This window comes from Lissotriton helveticus, chromosome 11 (genome assembly GCF_964261635.1).
Source record: "Lissotriton helveticus chromosome 11, aLisHel1.1, whole genome shotgun sequence".
In the NCBI taxonomy this organism is placed as follows: Eukaryota; Metazoa; Chordata; class Amphibia; order Caudata; family Salamandridae; genus Lissotriton; species Lissotriton helveticus.
The window spans coordinates 712,932,809-712,951,380 of NC_136072.1; the positions used below are offsets into that span (position 1 = coordinate 712,932,809).

An 18,572-nucleotide genomic window follows, 5' to 3' on the forward strand; every position below is an offset into this window, starting at 1 on the left:
ATCAAGTATGAGTCTGTATCGCTGTTAGTGTATCCTGGAGAGCAACACAGTAAGCAGCTTGCTTATTTTAGGGTTCCAGGTTTCTAGATAATGCCTCATATCGCCCTGCGACAGATTGCATACTTGAAAGACACAGGATTCGATAAACAGCCAAAATCTGAAAAAAAACGTATTTGTGAAGATCTATAAAAAACAAAAAACAACATTGGGGTTGAGATTTCGTAAAAGCAATCACACACTCTTTGAACTCTTGCATTGACGTTCCAGGGCAGCTTCCAACCCCCTTCACCTGGAACAGGGACAAATAACATCCTAAAGGAACATAGCACATGTGTTAGATGGTTACTACACAAAACATACAAGCTGAAAATAGGGTTGAATGTGATACGGTCATTTAATTACAGTTCTCCCCTTTCCCTGCTTGAGGCATGGACATGACATTCAGTAACCTCAAGTTTAAGTTCCAGTTTCCCACTTATATAAGAGCCTCATACACAAATGTTTTAGTGCACCTGAGTGTTGTGTTATTTAGTTGTGCATAGAAATCAATCTGCATTAGTAAATTCTAAACGACAGAATAGCTGTTAGTTGAATTTTGCACTGGTAATGGTGGAAAATCCCCCTCACCAGGAGACTTTCTACTAGTGAACATTTAGGATGGGGCATCAAAGGGGGCATACCGGAGGTGAAGCCCTGTCAAATGCAGTGAACTCCCACAAACCTGTGAGTTTATTGGCATTTACAATCATGTTGCTGGTACCACCCCATGGCAATGGGTAAGAGAAGGAAATGCCCCATATTTAATTAAGGTGTACTGGATGGATTTCGCCGGATGTACAAAGATTTTCACTGTGAAGAAGTTAATAATGTAACATGTAAATACACATTCCTGCATAATTTATTCACATACCTAAGCCATTTCGGGGATTTTTTCTGAGAAAATGTTACGAATTTAGCGGCATGAAACTGCTGCTAAAGTGTCGATAATGGGCTTGATAATATGCCCTTGTGTATTTCCATAGAAGCCCATGTTCTGGTGTGAACCTGGGCTTCTATGGGAATTCACAAGGGGATATTATCAAGACCCTTATCGCCGCTTTAGCGACAGTTTCCTGCCGCTAAAGTGGCGATAATTTTAACGCCGTTCTTGATCATATGCCCCTTGGAATACTCATGGAAACCTACAACTGTCTCAAATATCCAGGAGTACTCTTAGTATTCTTTGTGAATCTCATAAAAGTCAGAAAGCTATCACAAACTTTACCTTCCATGGGTTTGATTTCTTAGTTTTCCAATATAAATACTAATGCCCCCAGTTTTGCGAATCCGACACGGAGTAATCTTGGGAAACAGCTTTAGTGCCCTACAGCCCCGGGGTTCTAAATATGAATATGTTGTGACCTGATGGAATACAGCGGTATTGTACTTCCACTGTTCCATATTTAAATTTGCATGCATGAATATTTTTAACCCCTCCACTGTGCCCGTGATTTTGCAGAAGTGCCGCACTTCCGCAAAACGGGCGGGGCCGCGTCGGCCATTGGCCGACGGCAGCACCAGCGAGGTAGCGTTGCCAGCATGGAAGGGGTTAATGTGTTGATGCATCAACCCAGTGCTTGAAACAGAAAAGAAGTTGTTTAAAATTGTATGTGCTCAAAATAAATTTATTTATTAATGTAATATGAGTTGTAGCGTGAAGTGAGTTCCCTTTGAGTTACTACAGATCGTAAGTGTAATAAGGTGTACATTTTGGGGCATTGGTGTTTTAAGTCCAACTGGTGAAGGTGGATCTAGCCTAAGATTTTTCATCACACATAGTGCAGGATCTTTCAAACATTTGCTCAAATTCGTGACTAAAGCGACGTAACACATTTCAACAAAAATGCATCTTGTTGTAAGATTTGACATTAACTTTCAGAACATATTTATGTACCCTTATTCTCATTTTAAATGCCTCATCGGACTTCCGATGACGCGACAGTTTGTGGAAGATTGCACAGCTCGTGCTCATTTAAAAGAGTGGCCTGGCACAAAGGTAACTCTCAACATAAACTTTGCGTAGTGGCTATCGCCTTTCATATACAATAGTTGCTAATTACCGTCTTTCGCAATGCAGTAGTGTCTAATCACTGCCCATTGTCCTCAGTGCTGACTGACAAAGATCCGGAGAGCTGCCTCTAATATCACTTTACATATTTGTTTCAACGGCTAGAACAGCTTTGTCTTTGGAAGGTAGCCTCCCTTACACACACAGGGCCAACCTCACGGTGAATATCCGCGCCTTGCTCTTGTAGTACTCCTGATTTACTACTGAATTCCAGGAGTAAGGTTTTACACCTAGCAAGCAAGCTTTCCTTCCTCACTCTGGAATTCATTAGTAAGCCAAGAGTACCGCAAAAGTAAGCCATACCTGATCATAGCAAAATCTAGGGGTCTCCAACCTTTTCTGTACTAGGAGCTACTTATGTTCGAGGAAACGTTTGAGATCTGCTAATTGTATTAGTGTTGTATAATTTCATTTTTGTTATATGTATAATAATTCAACCAAGCAAAAGGTTTCTAATTTAAGAAGCTGGGCTGCACTCAGGTGAGCTACTCGGAGATACAGCTAGAGACCTACAGCAGCTCATGATCTAATGGGAAACATCCTTTACAACGCAACTTTTACAACGCACTACCATTACGACGCAACTTTTACAACGCAAGTCATTACAACGCATTGCGCTGGAGGGCGCTCTAGGATAGGGAATAGTTTAATTACTATCCAACACCTTCCCTACTATCCACGGGGACTGGAGTTGGAATAGTAAATTAAACTATTCACTATCCAGCGCCCCCCAACGCAAGTCGTTGTAACGACTTGCATTGTAAAAGTTGCGTCGTAATGGCATGCGTTGTAAAAGCATGCGTTGTAACGACATACATCCGATCTAATGGTTGGAGACCCCTAGGTGAATCAGGCACTGGCTTTATGAACATTCTGAAAAGCTTGTGAATTGGTCCCAAAGAAGCAGGAAACTCTGAAGGTTTTGACAATGAAGAGATATTGTTCACCTCAGTACAGTAAGCTCTTTAGAATCTCTAACCAGCAAGACTTCATTCAAAGGGAGGGCTAGTGATGGAGAGTATTGGCTGCACTATACCAGCTTTGGCTGCATATACTCTAATTGTGGAGATAATAATGACATATTATTCACAGGGTAGTCTTCACTGAGGAGCAGAGTACCAGCTCAGGCATCGTGGGGAAGGTAAGATGAGGGAACATAGTTTACAACGTGGTGTTTACACCGCACTACCTTAACAACGCTGCCATTACAACGCAAGTCGTTACTACGACTTGCGCTGGATGGCGCTGTTGGTTAAGGAATATTGTAATTTCATATTCCAACACCTTCCCTACTGTTACGTGGACTGGTGTTGGAATATAAAATTATATATTCCACAATCCGTGCCCTCCAACGCAAGTCATTGTAACGACTTGCGTTGTAATGGCAGCGTTGTCAAGTACCGCGATCTAAAAGATTGCGTTGTACTGACATACATCCGGAAAGATGAGAGTGCTTTATGTCAGTGGGCATTTATTTACAATGAGGGGATGGACCTTACTTTCATAGGTGGTTGGAGTGATGCCACAACAATGGAACATTACCTCTCCTTTAATATAACATCACAAACCCATGTCAATGTCTCAAAGAACATTGAATAATGCCTCCAGATTGTACCAGATAACATTCCGGCTAATGTGCTTAACTAGACTTGGTAAAGCTTGATTCAAATTCTATTCAGGTCATTGTGGTATTTTGGTAGAGGTCTGGTCGTTCTGCATAATGGCTGGTCTACAAAGGGAGGGGTTCACTTTCATAGCTCAAGGCGTGGTCACGTCATGAGAATAGAGTTGGTGTTAGACCAGCTTCTACTGGTCAGCAGGATGCTATAAGCAATGTTAATGAGGGTACAGTCATTGTCTTCTAATCTAGAAAGAGAGGAGCAGCTGCATTATGCACCATTTTAGAAAGAAGATTTCAAGTAATGCATAGAGTGATACACAAAGAGGAAGAAGAGAGAGGAGGAGAACACAACACACTAAGGAGGTGAGGTGTGCCTGTGATCATAGGGGAAAGATTTAAAAACACAGTAAAACGTCCACCCTGAGACATTGAAACCACAGTGTGTTGCTCTATTGAAAGTTTAGACACATCATTCTGAAATCCAGCGTCAAAAAATGCAAATGCCATAATCAAAGTCCTGAGATCAACAAATAAAGTCAATGTAAATGTGCTTGCAAGCACAGTCACTTGTACATGTGTATCTCACACATGGTTTGGTTTGTTTATGCAGGTGAAGAACAAAAGTCCCTTCGTTGAATTGCAAGTGTGTCAATTCAAATGTCACTAGCGCTGGTAACCATAGATGGTAATGGTCACCGTTTTTTTATTTCATCTTCTCTTAGTTGGATTATCTGATGTGTTACAGATATTTTACACATCTTTTGTTTTTGCTCCTACCACAGCTGAAGAAACAGTGGCTGATGGGCAGAAAAACATGTAACCGTTGCATTTCAATGAAGTGGTAGCCACAGGATCCCTCTTTTGTTGATTGTTTGAATTATGGCTTGTGGATCTCATATTGCATATTTCCTTGTCCCTGTGCGTGCATATTGTCCATTTTTGGCACAATAATGTTTTTGGTGTATACAGAACACTTTTGAAGAGTTGCTGTTTAAATATTAAATAAACATGGGGCACTTAGTTGTCGTAGTTGGTCAGGCCTTGCACCCCTCAGTAGCATTGCATTTCTCTTTTTTATCTGAGATTTGTTAAATCCCATTTTTTGTAGAAAAGTCATATAAAAATAAATAATATCTCTTCAAGCACTGCTTGAGTCTTTGATTTGCAGTTACCAAAATGGTGGCTGCCAGCCACTGAGGTAACACAGGTATGGGTAGCACTGGTAGCTCTGGTAGAGCGACATAAGGGAAGCCCGGGCGAGGTCCTCATCCCTGCTGAGGATAGGGAGTGCTGAGTTCTTGTCTAGGTCACCCAGGTCTGAAGCCAGCTGCTTTCGCTTGGTCTTGTACCGCCGGTTCTGGAACCAGATCTTCACCTGCGTCTCGGTGAGCTTCAAGCTCTTGGCCAGGTGAGCCCGCTCAGGGGCCGACAGGTATTTCTGGTGGCTGAACTTCCTCTCCAGTTCGATGACCTGGGTGTGGGAGAAGGCAGCTCTTGATCGCTTCTGCTGTTTAGGGCTCTTCCTACTGTCCTGCAGGGAGGGTTGACGGGTGTCACAGTCTGACAGATAGGACTCGCCATGGGCACCTGCAGAGAGACAATTAAACATAAGAAAATGTATCCACAACTCAGTATCTAGCCCTGGTGCAGCAGATAAAGAACTGCACAGAGAAATATGGAATTAGGGTAACTATACTGGACATCATTAGCATTAAAACATTTTGATTTGTGGTTATATCAGTATATGTGCTAGTCCCCCTGTTCATTCCCTCCTTATCTCTCCTTGATTCCATGCCATGGGTTAGTAGTTTATGTGGACAATAATATTTGATGTAAACCTAAACAATCATATAGTATACCATAACACCATACAGGCACAAATTGATGGACTGTAGGAGATAAAGAATACCTGGCACCCCCCCCGATCATGCCTACCGCTTATCACGAAAGAGGCACTCTTCCAGTCTCCCATTCTCGCATGCTAGTCTGGGCCTTCACACATCTACTAATTCACCCGCTGCCCCTTTGTCCCCAAGCTTTATGCCCAAATGCAACACCACCCCTCCCTTGTGCACTCCACACCACTGTCCAGGGCTATTTGGCCTTGCAGATAGGTTTGCACTAGAAAAATTCCTAAACATACCTAAATACTTACTTGTACATTATGTTTGTTGACCGTCAGGCATACTTTTTAGTTCATGTTAACATGCATTGTAAACGCCCATTATCATTTGAAAATAAGGATTTTAATTTGTATTTTACCTTCTTTTATTAGAGAAGATATATTAAGTATAATGATCAGGGTTTGAGGAGTAGGGTTATAAGGATTTAAAAGACAATCACATTTTGGTTAAAAGAAAAGAAAATCAAAAAAGGCAACAAACAGTGGGGATCTCCCCACAGGCAAAAGAACAAACTCGCAGGGAAAATTGCCAAAAATATAAAAATCCAAATAACAACTGCCAATTTTTAGACACCCAGATAGGCGTTTTCTAACATAATCATTCCTAATGATTATTTCCACAAATGTAGATTGAAAATGATCTGATGAGCATGTTCATAGGTCACAGAGAAATTTGTGTTGCCCCTTTGTAGTATTTTTCAAAACATGTTTGAATTCCTGTGAAGATTAAGAGAAAAAGTGCAGAAGGCGCACACAACAAAATACACTATGTTCTTTCTTTTCCCTGCATGTCAGTCTCTCATAATTACTTTCCCAAAAATCGTAATCCTCCAAAGCTATGTGTAACTTTTTTTCCAGGTTGCTGAATTGTGTGACATGTAATCGCTTTTATGGGAAGTACTTAAATTCTGCAAAATATTACTCTTTTAGTGAAGATGTTATAAAATGGATGTTCATGCACAAAACAAATGGAAATACATTTATGAAAACACTATTTATTTAGAAATGTGTTCACAAGTACTACTTTAACTTATTTCTTGAAAGATGCTATTGAGGGATTCAGCCTAATTTCAGGGACAAATCATTCCAAATTCTCTGGGCGATCCCAGAGAAAGCTTGGTTGTAAGTATTCTTTTTTAGGAATCTCTGTGGTTTCAACAGTAAGGTTCTAGAGCTTCTGAATGTTCTACAGCCAATAGAAAGTTCCAGCTTCTAAGTGAGGTTCCTCAGCGTATTGTAGTGTAGGACTTTATGGGTCATGGATGGCTTTTTTTAACTGAGTTATTGCTTCATAAGTTAGCAAATTGAGGGATTTCATGTAGGAGGTGATGTGATTGTTTCTTTTTTATCCTATGACGAGCCTTACAGCAGAGTTAAGAGAGGCCCTTAGAGGAGGCAGGCAGTCTGCAGAGGGTTGCACTTCCATAGGACAATCTGGGAATCACTAGGGCTTGCACTATAGACTTGAAGTTGTTGGGGGGGGAGTTTTAATTTTCTTAAGATGTTCATTTGGAGGTTCGCTCCTTTGGTGGCAGCACTGATGTGCTTCTGTAAGTTAAAGGTAATGTTGAGAGCTATTGCTAGTGAGTTTGCTGAATCTATAACTTGTGGAAAGCAGTTGAGAGCTGTTAGTTGTTTCAAGCATTCCTCAAAAACAGTTGACTAGTTGGGTAGGGCAATTAGGAGGAATTCGGTTTTTAGAGTATTTAGTTCGAGGTGGATGTATGCCAGCCAGTTTTGGGATTTCTGTAGAGTTAAGTTGAGGGATCTGATGTCCTCAGAGGATGAGTCTTTCAGGTATAATTGGGTGTCATCAGCGTGCATATGGTAGTGGATGTTGGATAAACTCCGAATTTCTGTTGGAGGTTCCATGAACGAATTACACAGAGTGGGTGATAGGGAGAAACCCAGTGGGACCCCTAATGTGACAGGAGTGGTTTGAGATAGAGAATGATTAGCCTTAAATCTTTGAGTTCTGTTTTGGAGAAATTAGGTGAACCAGTTTAAGACAGACCCAGTTAACCCCAATCTATGTTCCAATAGGTCCGTAAAGTTGTTGTGCTTAACTGTGTTGAATGCCGAAGATAGGCCAAGGAGGATTTGAAGGGAAGATTTGTTCTGGTCCAACATTCTTAGCGCATCGTCCACTATGCATGTAAGAACCGATTCAGTGATATGCCCTGGAAGGAAGCTGGATAGGAATTGGTCAAGAAGGTGGAATTGTTCATTGTAGTTGCAGAGCTGAATGTTTACACTTTTTTCAACGAGCTTCAACAGAGTAGGAATGTTGAAGATAAGGCAGAAGTTGTTTAAGTAAGTGTGATCTACCATTTTTTTTTAGGATGAGGAAAACCTGTCCCTACTTTAAGCAGTCAGGTATATTGCTTTATAGTAGGGAGGCATTAACAATCTTGGCCCAGAGTGGGAGTAACAATGGTTTGGTCTTGATGAAGAAATTGGTGGGAGAAGGGTAATTGAAGTGGTTTGAGGTTTTCAGCACTGCTAGAATTTTGGGAATGGTGCTTTCCTCAAAGGTTGTGCAAGAGTTCTATGAGGCGTTGTTTTTGGTAATGTGCGCGGGTATAAATGAGGGACCAATGGTCCGGGTAGAGGAGAAGCTGGAGGGAAGCAGTATTGAGTATGTGTTGAGCCTGGCAGTATACTCTCAAAGGCAACTAATATGACTAACCCCTATCTCAGGGCATGCCATCCATCTTCAAACCCATTGTTCCTTGTTGCAAATTTGGTACATCTGTGAGGGAGCTCCCCTTTGACATAATACTGACTATTTTAGGAACATTCATGTTAATTCCTACAAAAAGCAGGCATCTGGGACTTAATTAGTGACAAACAGTAAACACACATGGCTTGCTGGAACCCACTTCTGGAATACTGTTGACCCTGACTTTATGGTGAAATGTTTCTCATTACTGTGATTGGTCTTGGATGACTGTGGACATCAATTGCATGATGACAGCCACTTCTGATATAATTCTGGCCATGGTGTGATATAGGAACTGTGGCATAACGTTGGCATCAACAGCATGACAACACTATCTCAGGCTAATGTTGAGTCTGGAATATTTGCTGTAATTCTATTCATATTAGGTCAATGTTTGTCATGATGGCAATTGCTGGCGGCGTAATGCTGGCTATGAGATCTTCAGCATGTCAGTACAGACACTTGCCATAGTGCTGTCCCAAATATTATGGAGGGCATTGTTAGGATATTGTGTGGATTCACTTGGATGTGATGTTGCACTCCACCTTGCCCTCTTGCTGGACTGAGAGCGGTGTTAATCCCTTCAAGGATTTTGATGCTCCTTGCTGGACCTGTCTTCAGCCGCGGCCCGTGGAGGGAGTTCGGTGGGGCAGCGAGGCGGTGCCGGGGAGGGGCAGGGTGGGGGGTGGTAAACAACGGAATATGGATTATTGCAGGTAAGTAAACAATTTAATAAATAAAACAAATTTCGTAGCGCACCCTGCATTGCAAAATGCTCCATTTTCCTTCCTTTTTACAGATAAAGGGCCCTAGAGATGTCTGGGTGAGCCCCCATGGGTAATTCAGTGAGTAATACTGTCTTTTCACATATAATTCCTCACGGTAGGGTGCGCCTTAGCGTGCGCATACCACCGGGGGAATAATTATTGAGGTCCTGATTAATGCTGAGCGATCTAGGCTCCATATAGCAGAAACATGTTGACCATTATAATCACTAATTTGTAGGACACGGGGTTTCAATTTTCAGACTCTGAATAGTCCTTTTCACCTGTTTTTAACTGATGCCGGTTGGTCCTCTTTTAAAGTGAATGCAGGTTACAACCAGGCATTTTTAATTCACGACACTATTATCAGTGATTTTCACTTTCACAACGAAAAGAACCAGCTCCGCTGTAAATCAGGCATTGTAGCACACTGGGTGGACATTCGGTCTCCCCAGTGGGAACCCAATGATGAAGCATGTCACCAACCAGGTTGGTGAGTGAGGGTTCTTTTAAAGAATTTTTTTTTTCTTTTCTTGTTTTCACCCTTTGTATTTAGCCATGTGGAACTCTTCCCTCTTTTTAGTGACAATTCTTTTAGGGGAATCACGTATAATTGGTTTCTTTACAGTTTTGCACTTTAAGTCACTCTTTTGTTGTTAATAAGTTGACTAAGGGGTACAGGAGTGATCCAGAAACCCTGACTATCTAGTTGTTTACCTCTCGTTATAGTTAATTGCACATCCCAAGCATGTAACATGTGACATGTTGGATTGTAATGATATTACAGGATTCTGCTGGGTGCAATGGCAGAATGTGCTGCAGTATGGGATTTTCCTGCATGCTACTACGTGCCACGTGGAAAGTGTGTCTCTTCGCTGTACTGTTATTTCTGCATGTTCTACCCAAATACTGAGGAGATGAAGTGTAGACTGGTATTTCCTATTTACTGTTGTTTTTTTTTCTGCTTGGTGTTGTGTGTATTGAACCCCTAGAGTGTTTGGTGCATGGGCCTATTCCATTGCGATTCTTGTTACATTACATTACAGAACGTTGCTAATATGACTTGAGAAATGTGTGTATATGTTAAATTCTGTATTTGGAATGTTATTGGAAAGTGTTTTTGCAAGATTTCCTCGTGCAGCTGCACAGTTTTGAACAGTACTATGACTGCATGTTTTCACATAATACTGAGCATGTGGAGCGTACCAGAAGAGTGCATGTGCATTGCAAAATTGGAATAGTAAAATTTATATTAGAGAATATTAAAGAATTAACGGATTAAAAAATATTAACCAACACACTTGAAAACTGTTTGTGTACTGCACCTACATCACAGCATGCAGTCGCAAACTAGTGAAGGTGTGAAGTGTAGATTGTGTGTACCTGTGAACTATACAGATTCGTCCTGACTGTGTGCCTTTGTTCCATCTATTAGTCCCCAGAGCAATAATCTACATTTTAGATCATAGGTATATGATGTTAGTAGGTGGTGCTAACATTAATTTAGCCAAAGGGAACTCACACCCAACTCGATTGGATTTTCAGTGGAGATCTTCTCAGTACACGTAAAGGTGGCTTAGAAACTCAACCTTCTAGTAAGCTTGGACTCTGTGCGTGTAGTTTAATATGTATGCCGTAGAAGTGTTGTGACTGTTCTAAAGACATAGGTAGGACACCCATAAAGCAGAAAAATATCCCACTCTCCCGAAAAACCCCGGGCAGATACAAGCCTGGCGTAAATAAAATGAGTGCACTCTCACAATTTTACGTTTTCTTGCATGTTACATACAAAACATCCACATAAGAGAGTTAACAAATGCGAGTGTGTGGTAGAAGGCCTCCAAAAATATAAGTTAATCTACAAAGGTAAAGTTTTTTTTTTTACTGCATAAAGGGGGAGTTTTACAATTTAACTCATAGGGCCAAATTTACTAATATTTTACGCAATGCAACGCAGCAACTGAGTTGTTATGTTGCCTGACAGGAAAAGAACAGCACAGTGCCGTATCTACTAGGATACAGCACTGCTGCTCTCTTCCCCAGTGCTGGCACACAATTTGGCAGTCTTCTCATACAAAACACAATGCCTAAACAAACTAACATTTTTACACTTTGTATGTGTGTTGTAGAGTGCAGCACACATGCAAATTGTGAAAAGCTTGTATCCTTGCACTGTTTACAAATGTTAATAGATAGGGCTTTACATCAAAAACCATGGGTGGTAGCGTGGGAACACCAGTGTATCAACCGTGGTCTGGCCACTTGAGGCAAAGTAGCACTTACTGTGATACTTTTAGACAACTTTTCAGCACAAAATAAGGAGAGTAAATCCCAAATCAACACTTTACATAGGTGTCTATAACTTCTGATGACGTTGCATTGGTGTAAACTGTTGTGTAAGCCTTGCACATCATTTTTCCTACTAATAGGAGAATTTATACTATGTTGCAGCGATGACATATAAATTGTGTGGTTGACATAAAAAAGCAACATTACACAAAGTACGTTGGTTACGTCTTTGAGTCTAGCTGTCCTGTGGACTGTATCCAGTCTGGCATTCCAGAAGGAAACAATGTATATTAATGTGATGAATTTGCATATGGTGCATATTTGTTACATATAATGTAAATCCGCATGGAGGCTGCCCTCGAGGACAAGCAGCAAGACATGCTGTGCTAAATTGTCTGCTGCTCCCCCACAAGACTGGGTGTTACTTTACCACCTACATTCGGAAACGGCGCTATTATTGGTCCACAGGGTTCAGTAAATACTCAGGGGCATATTATCAAGACCGGATTTAAAATTATCGCCAGTTTAGCGACAGAAAACTGCCGCTAAACCGACGATAATGGGCTTGATAATACGCCATGGAGAATTCCCACCAGAACATGGGCTTCTATGGGAATTCTCCAGGGCATATTATCAAGCCCATTATCGCCGGTTTAGCGGCAGTTTTCTGCCGCTAAACAGGCGATAGTTTTTACGCTGTTCTTGATAATAAGCCCCTCAGTCCACATTACAGTGCGGTTTTGCAGGCTTTATTTATTTATTTATTTTGGCAGTTTTATATAGCGCGAACTCGACCCGAAGGCATCAGAGCGCTTTACATGACCACTAGTTGCATTACAGAGGCACAGTGTTGAAGTGAGAGTAACGCTGCTTTCAGTTAGCTGGCATTTTGGAGTAGCCAGACGTCTAGCTGGTTTCAAGAGTACTTTCAAAAGGAAAGAAAGCATGTGCATTCCAATACTACTCTGTTGGCATTTCTCAGTCAGGGCTGCTATAATATACATTTGCTATCCGCTGTAGGCAGTACTCCGATACATTGAATGTAAGGGCAAAAATATGGGCAGTTCCCTACGGAGATGCTACGCCGCCATGCCTTCAACTGTAGCGGACCGAAGCCGCTCCTCTGTGCACATTTCATTTTAAAAGGACAGTATAATAATTCGCGGCCGGCGGTAGTCATGCATTAGGCAGTAAAGCAATTCTCGCCAGGATATGTTTTTTCAAAACCACGCATCATGATGCAGACAGTTTGCACTGTATGCAAGTTATTGTGCTCTGATTTGAACAGCTAGAGGCAGGCGGTCGTTCACACGCTGGGCTGCCTCGGAAGTCTGATAGATGACACGCCAGACCCCTCCCTCTCTTCTCCCCAGCTGCGAAGTTCGCACAGGGACACGTGTCTGGAAACAGAGCTACAGTAATCCGGAACCACGAAGAAAACACGGACAAGCAGAATTTATATGATATGCAAATACTAATTAACATGAGCGGGCACAGGAAGCAGGTGAGAAAGTGTATCTTCATACAGCTCACAGCGCTTCAAGGAATTTATATTTTGCCCTTGTGAAAGGTAATGCAGAGTGTATGGTATTAAGCAAGCCATACATTAACACGACTTAGTGAACCAGAACCATGGTCAAGAGAACCTGGGAATGAACTGCGAGTGCTGCCCAGAAGTGCCTGTCAAGTCTCTTCAGAATAGGCTGTCCCTGGTACCGAATGAGTTAGGACTGGTGGTCCTTGACAAGAGAGGGTTATCATTGGTCCTCAGAACGATGTCCTCGTTCCCAGCATGAGTTACCATTGGTCCTCATAAGAACCTGTCATCGTTCTCAAAATGAGCTATCATTGGTCCTCAGAATAATCTGTTTTCGGCACAGCATGAGCTGTCATTGGTTCCGGGAATAATCAGTCACTAGATCTAGAGTGAGCTATCATTGATCTGGGGAATAATCCTCCACTGGCCCTAGAATGAGCCATCAATGCGCTGAGAATGAGCTAACTGGGCCAGACAGCCAGGATAAGCAGCCATTGCTCACTAAGCTGAGCTGCACTGATTTTTCATACCAGGCTGGCACTACTCTACAGCATGTGGCACTGGCATCTTTTTGGGAGCAGTGATGGCTCACTGTATATGGAGCACTGGCAACTCCTTCTTAAGAGGAATGACATCCATCTCTGCCGAGCAATCACAAATGATCAGCAGACATGGATGTCATTCCTCTCAAAAACTGCTAAAGCTCCATAGAGAGTGAGTCATCACTGCTCCCCCCAAAAAGATGCCAGCGCAGCACATATTGAGTCATCAATGCTCCCCAAAAGAGCTACCATAGCTCCACAGAGTGAGTCATCAATACCCCCAAAAGAGCTTCCATAGCTCCACAGAGTGAGTCATCAATACCCCCAAAAGAGCTTCCATAGCTCCACAGAGTGAGTCATCACTGCTCACCCCAAAAAGATGCCAGCGCAGCACATATTGAGTCATCAATGCTCCCCAAAAGAGCTTCCATAGCTCCACAGAGTGAGTCATCAATACCCACAAAAGAGCTTCCATAGCTCCACAGAGTGAGTCATCAATACCCACAAAAGAGCTTCCATTGCTCCACAGAGTGAGTCATCACTGCTCACCCCAAAAAGATGCCAGCGCAGCACATATTGAGTCATCAATGCTCCCCAAAAGAGCTTCCATCGCTCGACAGAGTGAGTCATCAATACCCCCAAAAGAGCTTCCATAGCTCCACGGAGTGAGTCATCAATACCCCCAAAAGAGCTTCCATAGCTCCACAAAGTGAGTCATCAATTCCCACAAAAGAGCTTCCATTGCTCCACAGAGTGAGTCATCACTGCTCACCCCAAAAAGATGCCAGCGCAGCACATATTGAGTCATCAATGCTCCCCAAAAGAGCTTCCATCGCTCGACAGAGTGAGTCATCAATACCCCCAAAAGAGCTACCATAGCTCCACGGAGTGAGTCATCAACACCCCTAAAAGAGCTTCCATAGCTCCACAAAGTGAGTCATCAATACCCACAAAAGAGCTTCCATTGCTCCACAGAGTGAGTCATCACTGCTCACCCCAAAAAGATGCCAGTGCAGCTCAGAGTGAGTCACCAATGCTCCCCAAAAGAGCTTCCATAGCTCCACAGAGTGGGGCCTCACTGCCTCACAAATGAGCTTCCTGTGGTAAACAGAGCCATTGCTGCGCCACAGGATGAACTGTAATTGCCCCACAGAGTGAGTCCCTGATGTGCTACAGAGCTCTCTTCAAGTGCTCCACAGAGTGAGTACTCAGAATGAACTCTAAGTGCCCCATAAAGTGAGCCTACTGAATCCACTGCAAGTGCTCTGAAGAGTGAGTCTACAGAATGAACTTCAAGTGCTCCACAGAGTGAGTCCCTGATCTGCTACAGAATTAACTGCAAATGCTCCACCGGAATTATCATTATCTCACAGAAATCTGCAACTTTTCCAGAGTGTGAACCATATTTTCTCCCCAGAATTAGAGGTGATTTCTTCCCTGGACAAAAAACCTGAAACAGGGCCGGCCTTAGGCATGTGCAAGCTGTGCACCTGCACAGGGCCACCAAACCCCAGGGGCCACCACACCAATATATATCCTTAATATAGTTATCCTCTGAGGATGGATACATATTTGTGTGGCGGCCCCTGGCAGGGATTTGGCGGCCTCCGGCTCTGTTCCACTTCTAAACACCCTGACCCCCGCCCCCCTCTTGACTGGCCTCCGCGCTCTGCCCCGCCCGGACCCCCTCTTCCGGTGCCCCCTACCTACGCTCCCTGACCAGGGCCACCATGACCCTAGAGCCGCCCCTGCCTGAAAATACTTTCCAGAATGAAGTGGTGCCCCCAGCGTGAGATGCCAGAGCTCCCCAGGTTATCTGCTAGAGATCCCAGCATGAGCTGTCGATGAGCTGCAGAATGAGCTGCCGGTGCTCCCCATAATAACTAAGCAGTCAGCACTTCCCAGAGTGAGCAGCAGGTGGTCCGAAGTTGAAACTGACGAAGCCCTGGCATGGACTGTCATAGAGGGCTGGATTCCTACCGGGAAGTGCCGGCACTCTCCCATTGATAATGATGCACCAAGTGCTGGTCCCCTCCGTTTGATATTAAAACATCCCTGCTGAGGGGTGCTTGTAATCCCCAATGATATTCATGTACCCCGACTGAGAGGTGCTGGTCCTCCCCATTGGTATGAATGCACCCCTAATTAGAAGAGTTGGCACTCTCGCACTGTAATACGCAGCTGCTGAGGGATGCTGGTTTTCGCCCTTTGATATGAATGCATCCCTGCTCATAATTGCTGAGACTTTCCCTTTGGAATAAGAACGTGCCGACAGGCAGTGCCAGATCGTATGTATCTGGCGATTTAAAGCACGGCTACACTCCCCCGAAAGGGCTGCCGTTATTACCAGAGTTACAAGATCGAAACATGCGTTTGCTCTAGAAACACAAGAGAGTTTACGAGTATAAAAGACATCAGAAAAGTAGGAACGAAATCAGGGTGCACGAAAAAGAAATTGTGTGCACCCGCATACTCAGGGGTGTGCTCCATTCCTTCCCTATAGCCCCGAGGATACGCATTAACATTTTCCACATCACCCCCCAAAGCCCATATATATGTCTTCTTACTTTTCTCGGGGTTCGCGGTGCCCCCTCCCGGGGTCGTGGTGTCGCTGTCCCTGCAGCTGGGCTTGGGCTGCCTCGGAGGCGGGTGGCGGGCAGCAGGCCCCGCCTCGGTCGCGGGGGGCCGGTGGGACAAGATGTCCTGGATGAGGAAGGAGGTTAGCGGCCTTGGGGGGGCAGACATGGCGAGGCGAGCGTCTCCTGTGGTCATCCAGGGGCTGCGAGTGTCACAGCTCTGCCCTGCACCACTCTCTCGCGAGAACCGTGGGCCTCTCCCCCAGTAGTACCGTGTGCCTCTCTCTGAAGGGGACCGTGCGCCTCTCTCTCAAAGGGGCCGTGCGCCTCTTTCTTCTGGCCCCTTTCTCCTGGTCCCCGAATGCTTGTCTCTGGATCCCTGCTCCAGACTTTTTCCCTCTACCTATCCGAGGACGACCCCTTTCCCTCCCTCTACTGAGAATTGTATCTCAATCTTCTGATCGCAGCACCCTAATCTCTTGAACCCTCTCTCTTGATTCTAGGTCCTCAGAACCTATCTCCCTTGTGCTTTGACCTTTGACCTTTCACTCTTGGCCCCTTGCACCTCTCTCCTTCCTAATACTTGCACCCCTCTCTCTGTCTCTCTCTCGAGATCCAATCACCTCTCCTGACAACTTGCACCCCACCCCTGTTCCTTGCACTTTCTCCCCTGATCCTGTCGCCTCTCTCTTCTGATCCTTTCACCCCTCTCCCCTGATCCCGTCGCCTCTCCCCTGATCCTTTCACCTCTCTCCCCTGATCCTTTCACCTCCCTCTCTCTCTCCCCTTAGCCAGTCGTCTCTCTTCCGACCCCTGCACCTCTCTTGCCTGACTCTTATGCCTATCTCCTAGTCTTTGCAGTTATTTCTGGTTCGTGCACCCCTATCTGCTGACACTCCAGTGCTCCCCTCCCTATTCTTGCACTCCTCCCTGGCGCACTTCGACCGCCCGCGAGGCCTGCAGCATCTGCTGAGCTCAGCCACACACTCCGGTCTCTTCTGCCCACTTTTGCTTTCCCGCCTGTCGGGGTTCTGAGGAGAGTTGCTGTATTATAGGCCGCCGGGTTTTGTTTTTGGAAACCCAACTCGTCTTCCTCATTGGCTCTTCCCTGACAGCTCATTGGGCGCCGGCTCCTCCTCCGGGTACCTCCCTCGCCCGCCCCTCCCTCTGGTCTCCTTTACAGGACAAATCAACACTTTTCTCAAAGTAGCGCAACAACCAGCAGGAAGATCACAGACAGAAGCCACCCGGCATTAGAGGCTGCCCGACACCCGGCAGTGCCTATAACTGTCAGAAAGTGCCACCACTCTTTGTCTCACAACACTTTCCTTCAGCCTAAAGTGCTGTTCGGTCTTGCTGCACTTACGTGGGCTCAATAATCATTTATCATAGCAAGTGGTAATGCCATAAGACAACGCTGCGGAAGTGCTCATGCTAAGTGATTACACTGCCTTTTCAAAGTGCGGCGTTTTTAGGTGCTTGGGACGTTTGCTAGCGCTGTCCAGCAATGCGCATTGTGTCCTGGTGACAGCTGGCGGTACACACGTATAAATAGTGTCTCATCACAGCTGGAAAGCAATGGTGCTGTTCTAACAAAAAGATAGTAGCCCTGATCGATCCAATCGAATTCTAGCAAAATCTGCGGAGCAGTTGAGAAGTAACTTACGGTCCTATAAAGTTTATAGGAAGTAATTTTAAGAGCTTGTGCTGTCATATTTAAAGTACATTTGTACAATTTTCTTCATTTATAGCAGCTCTCCTGAAAAGTTGTATTGCTGTCCAAAACGAAATATATTGCTGCGTTTGAAAAAGTGTAGGACTGTATGTAATATCACACCTATAGTTATTCCCAGTGCCTAAAAACGTGAGTGAAACCATGTTTAATGTAACTGGTGCTCATGTAAAGGTCCGAGTTCGCGCTCTATACAGGGCGTAGCTTGGTTAATAAGGTGTGTGTGGGCGGGGGTGGGGGGCGTATTCAGATTTCCCAACAATCATAATCATGCGTGATATTTTGTTTAACCACAATATATGGGAAGTAGGACATGGGGAGGCTTAAAGGGCAGTAGAAAGAGAGAGGGGTGAATATTGTTAGGAGCACTTAAACACATACTTTTTCAAACGAATCAACATTTTTTAAAGCCTTCAAAACAGAGACGAGAGTGTGTGTGTCTTTTTTCAGTGTGGGCATGTAAACATCTCTAGTGAAATTCGCCAGACATTACACCACACCTGACTGAAAGCACTTGCACCCAACTATTTACAACTGAATCCATTTTTAGGGGGGTGTAACACCCCAAACACCCCCCATAAAGGTACGCCTTTGGCTAAGAAAAACCGCAAATAAACGGGAATTACCTGTATAGCAACCCCGATGGAGGTGGCTGTCCTCTCAGATCAAATGTGTATCATTTCTACTCAGAAGAACCTGTACTTTTCTGTTAAAATATCCCCTCCTCTCCCCCAAAAAAGAAGCCCAGTTACTGCCCTGATATATCAATCGTGCTGGGA

At 44.2% G+C, this 18,572-nt stretch overlaps 1 protein-coding gene across 1 annotated transcript; it reads right to left on the minus strand.

Annotated features, from left to right (window-relative positions):
• Positions 1-4,896: 4,896 nt before the first annotated feature.
• On the minus strand, positions 4,897-16,257 carry NKX3-1 (NK3 homeobox 1). Its single transcript, XM_078665780.1, has 2 exons — positions 16,053-16,257; positions 4,897-5,315 (listed from the first exon to the last, which is right to left on the minus strand). Exons 1-2 carry the CDS (start codon positions 16,255-16,257, stop codon positions 4,897-4,899), a joined length of 624 nt encoding a protein of 207 aa, XP_078521906.1.
• Between the last annotated feature and the right edge of the window lie 2,315 nt (positions 16,258-18,572).

What these genes read in the sequence shown, in the direction of transcription:
- NKX3-1 (XM_078665780.1), bottom strand. Translation starts at nt 16,257, where the DNA reads ATGACCACAGGAGACGCTCGCCTCGCCATGTCTGCCCCCCCAAGGCCG. An exon ending in CACCGCGAACCCCGAGAAAA is followed by an intron (nt 5,316 to 16,052) that starts GTAAGAAGACAT and finishes GTCTCTCTGCAG; the next exon opens with GTGCCCATGGCGAGTCCTAT.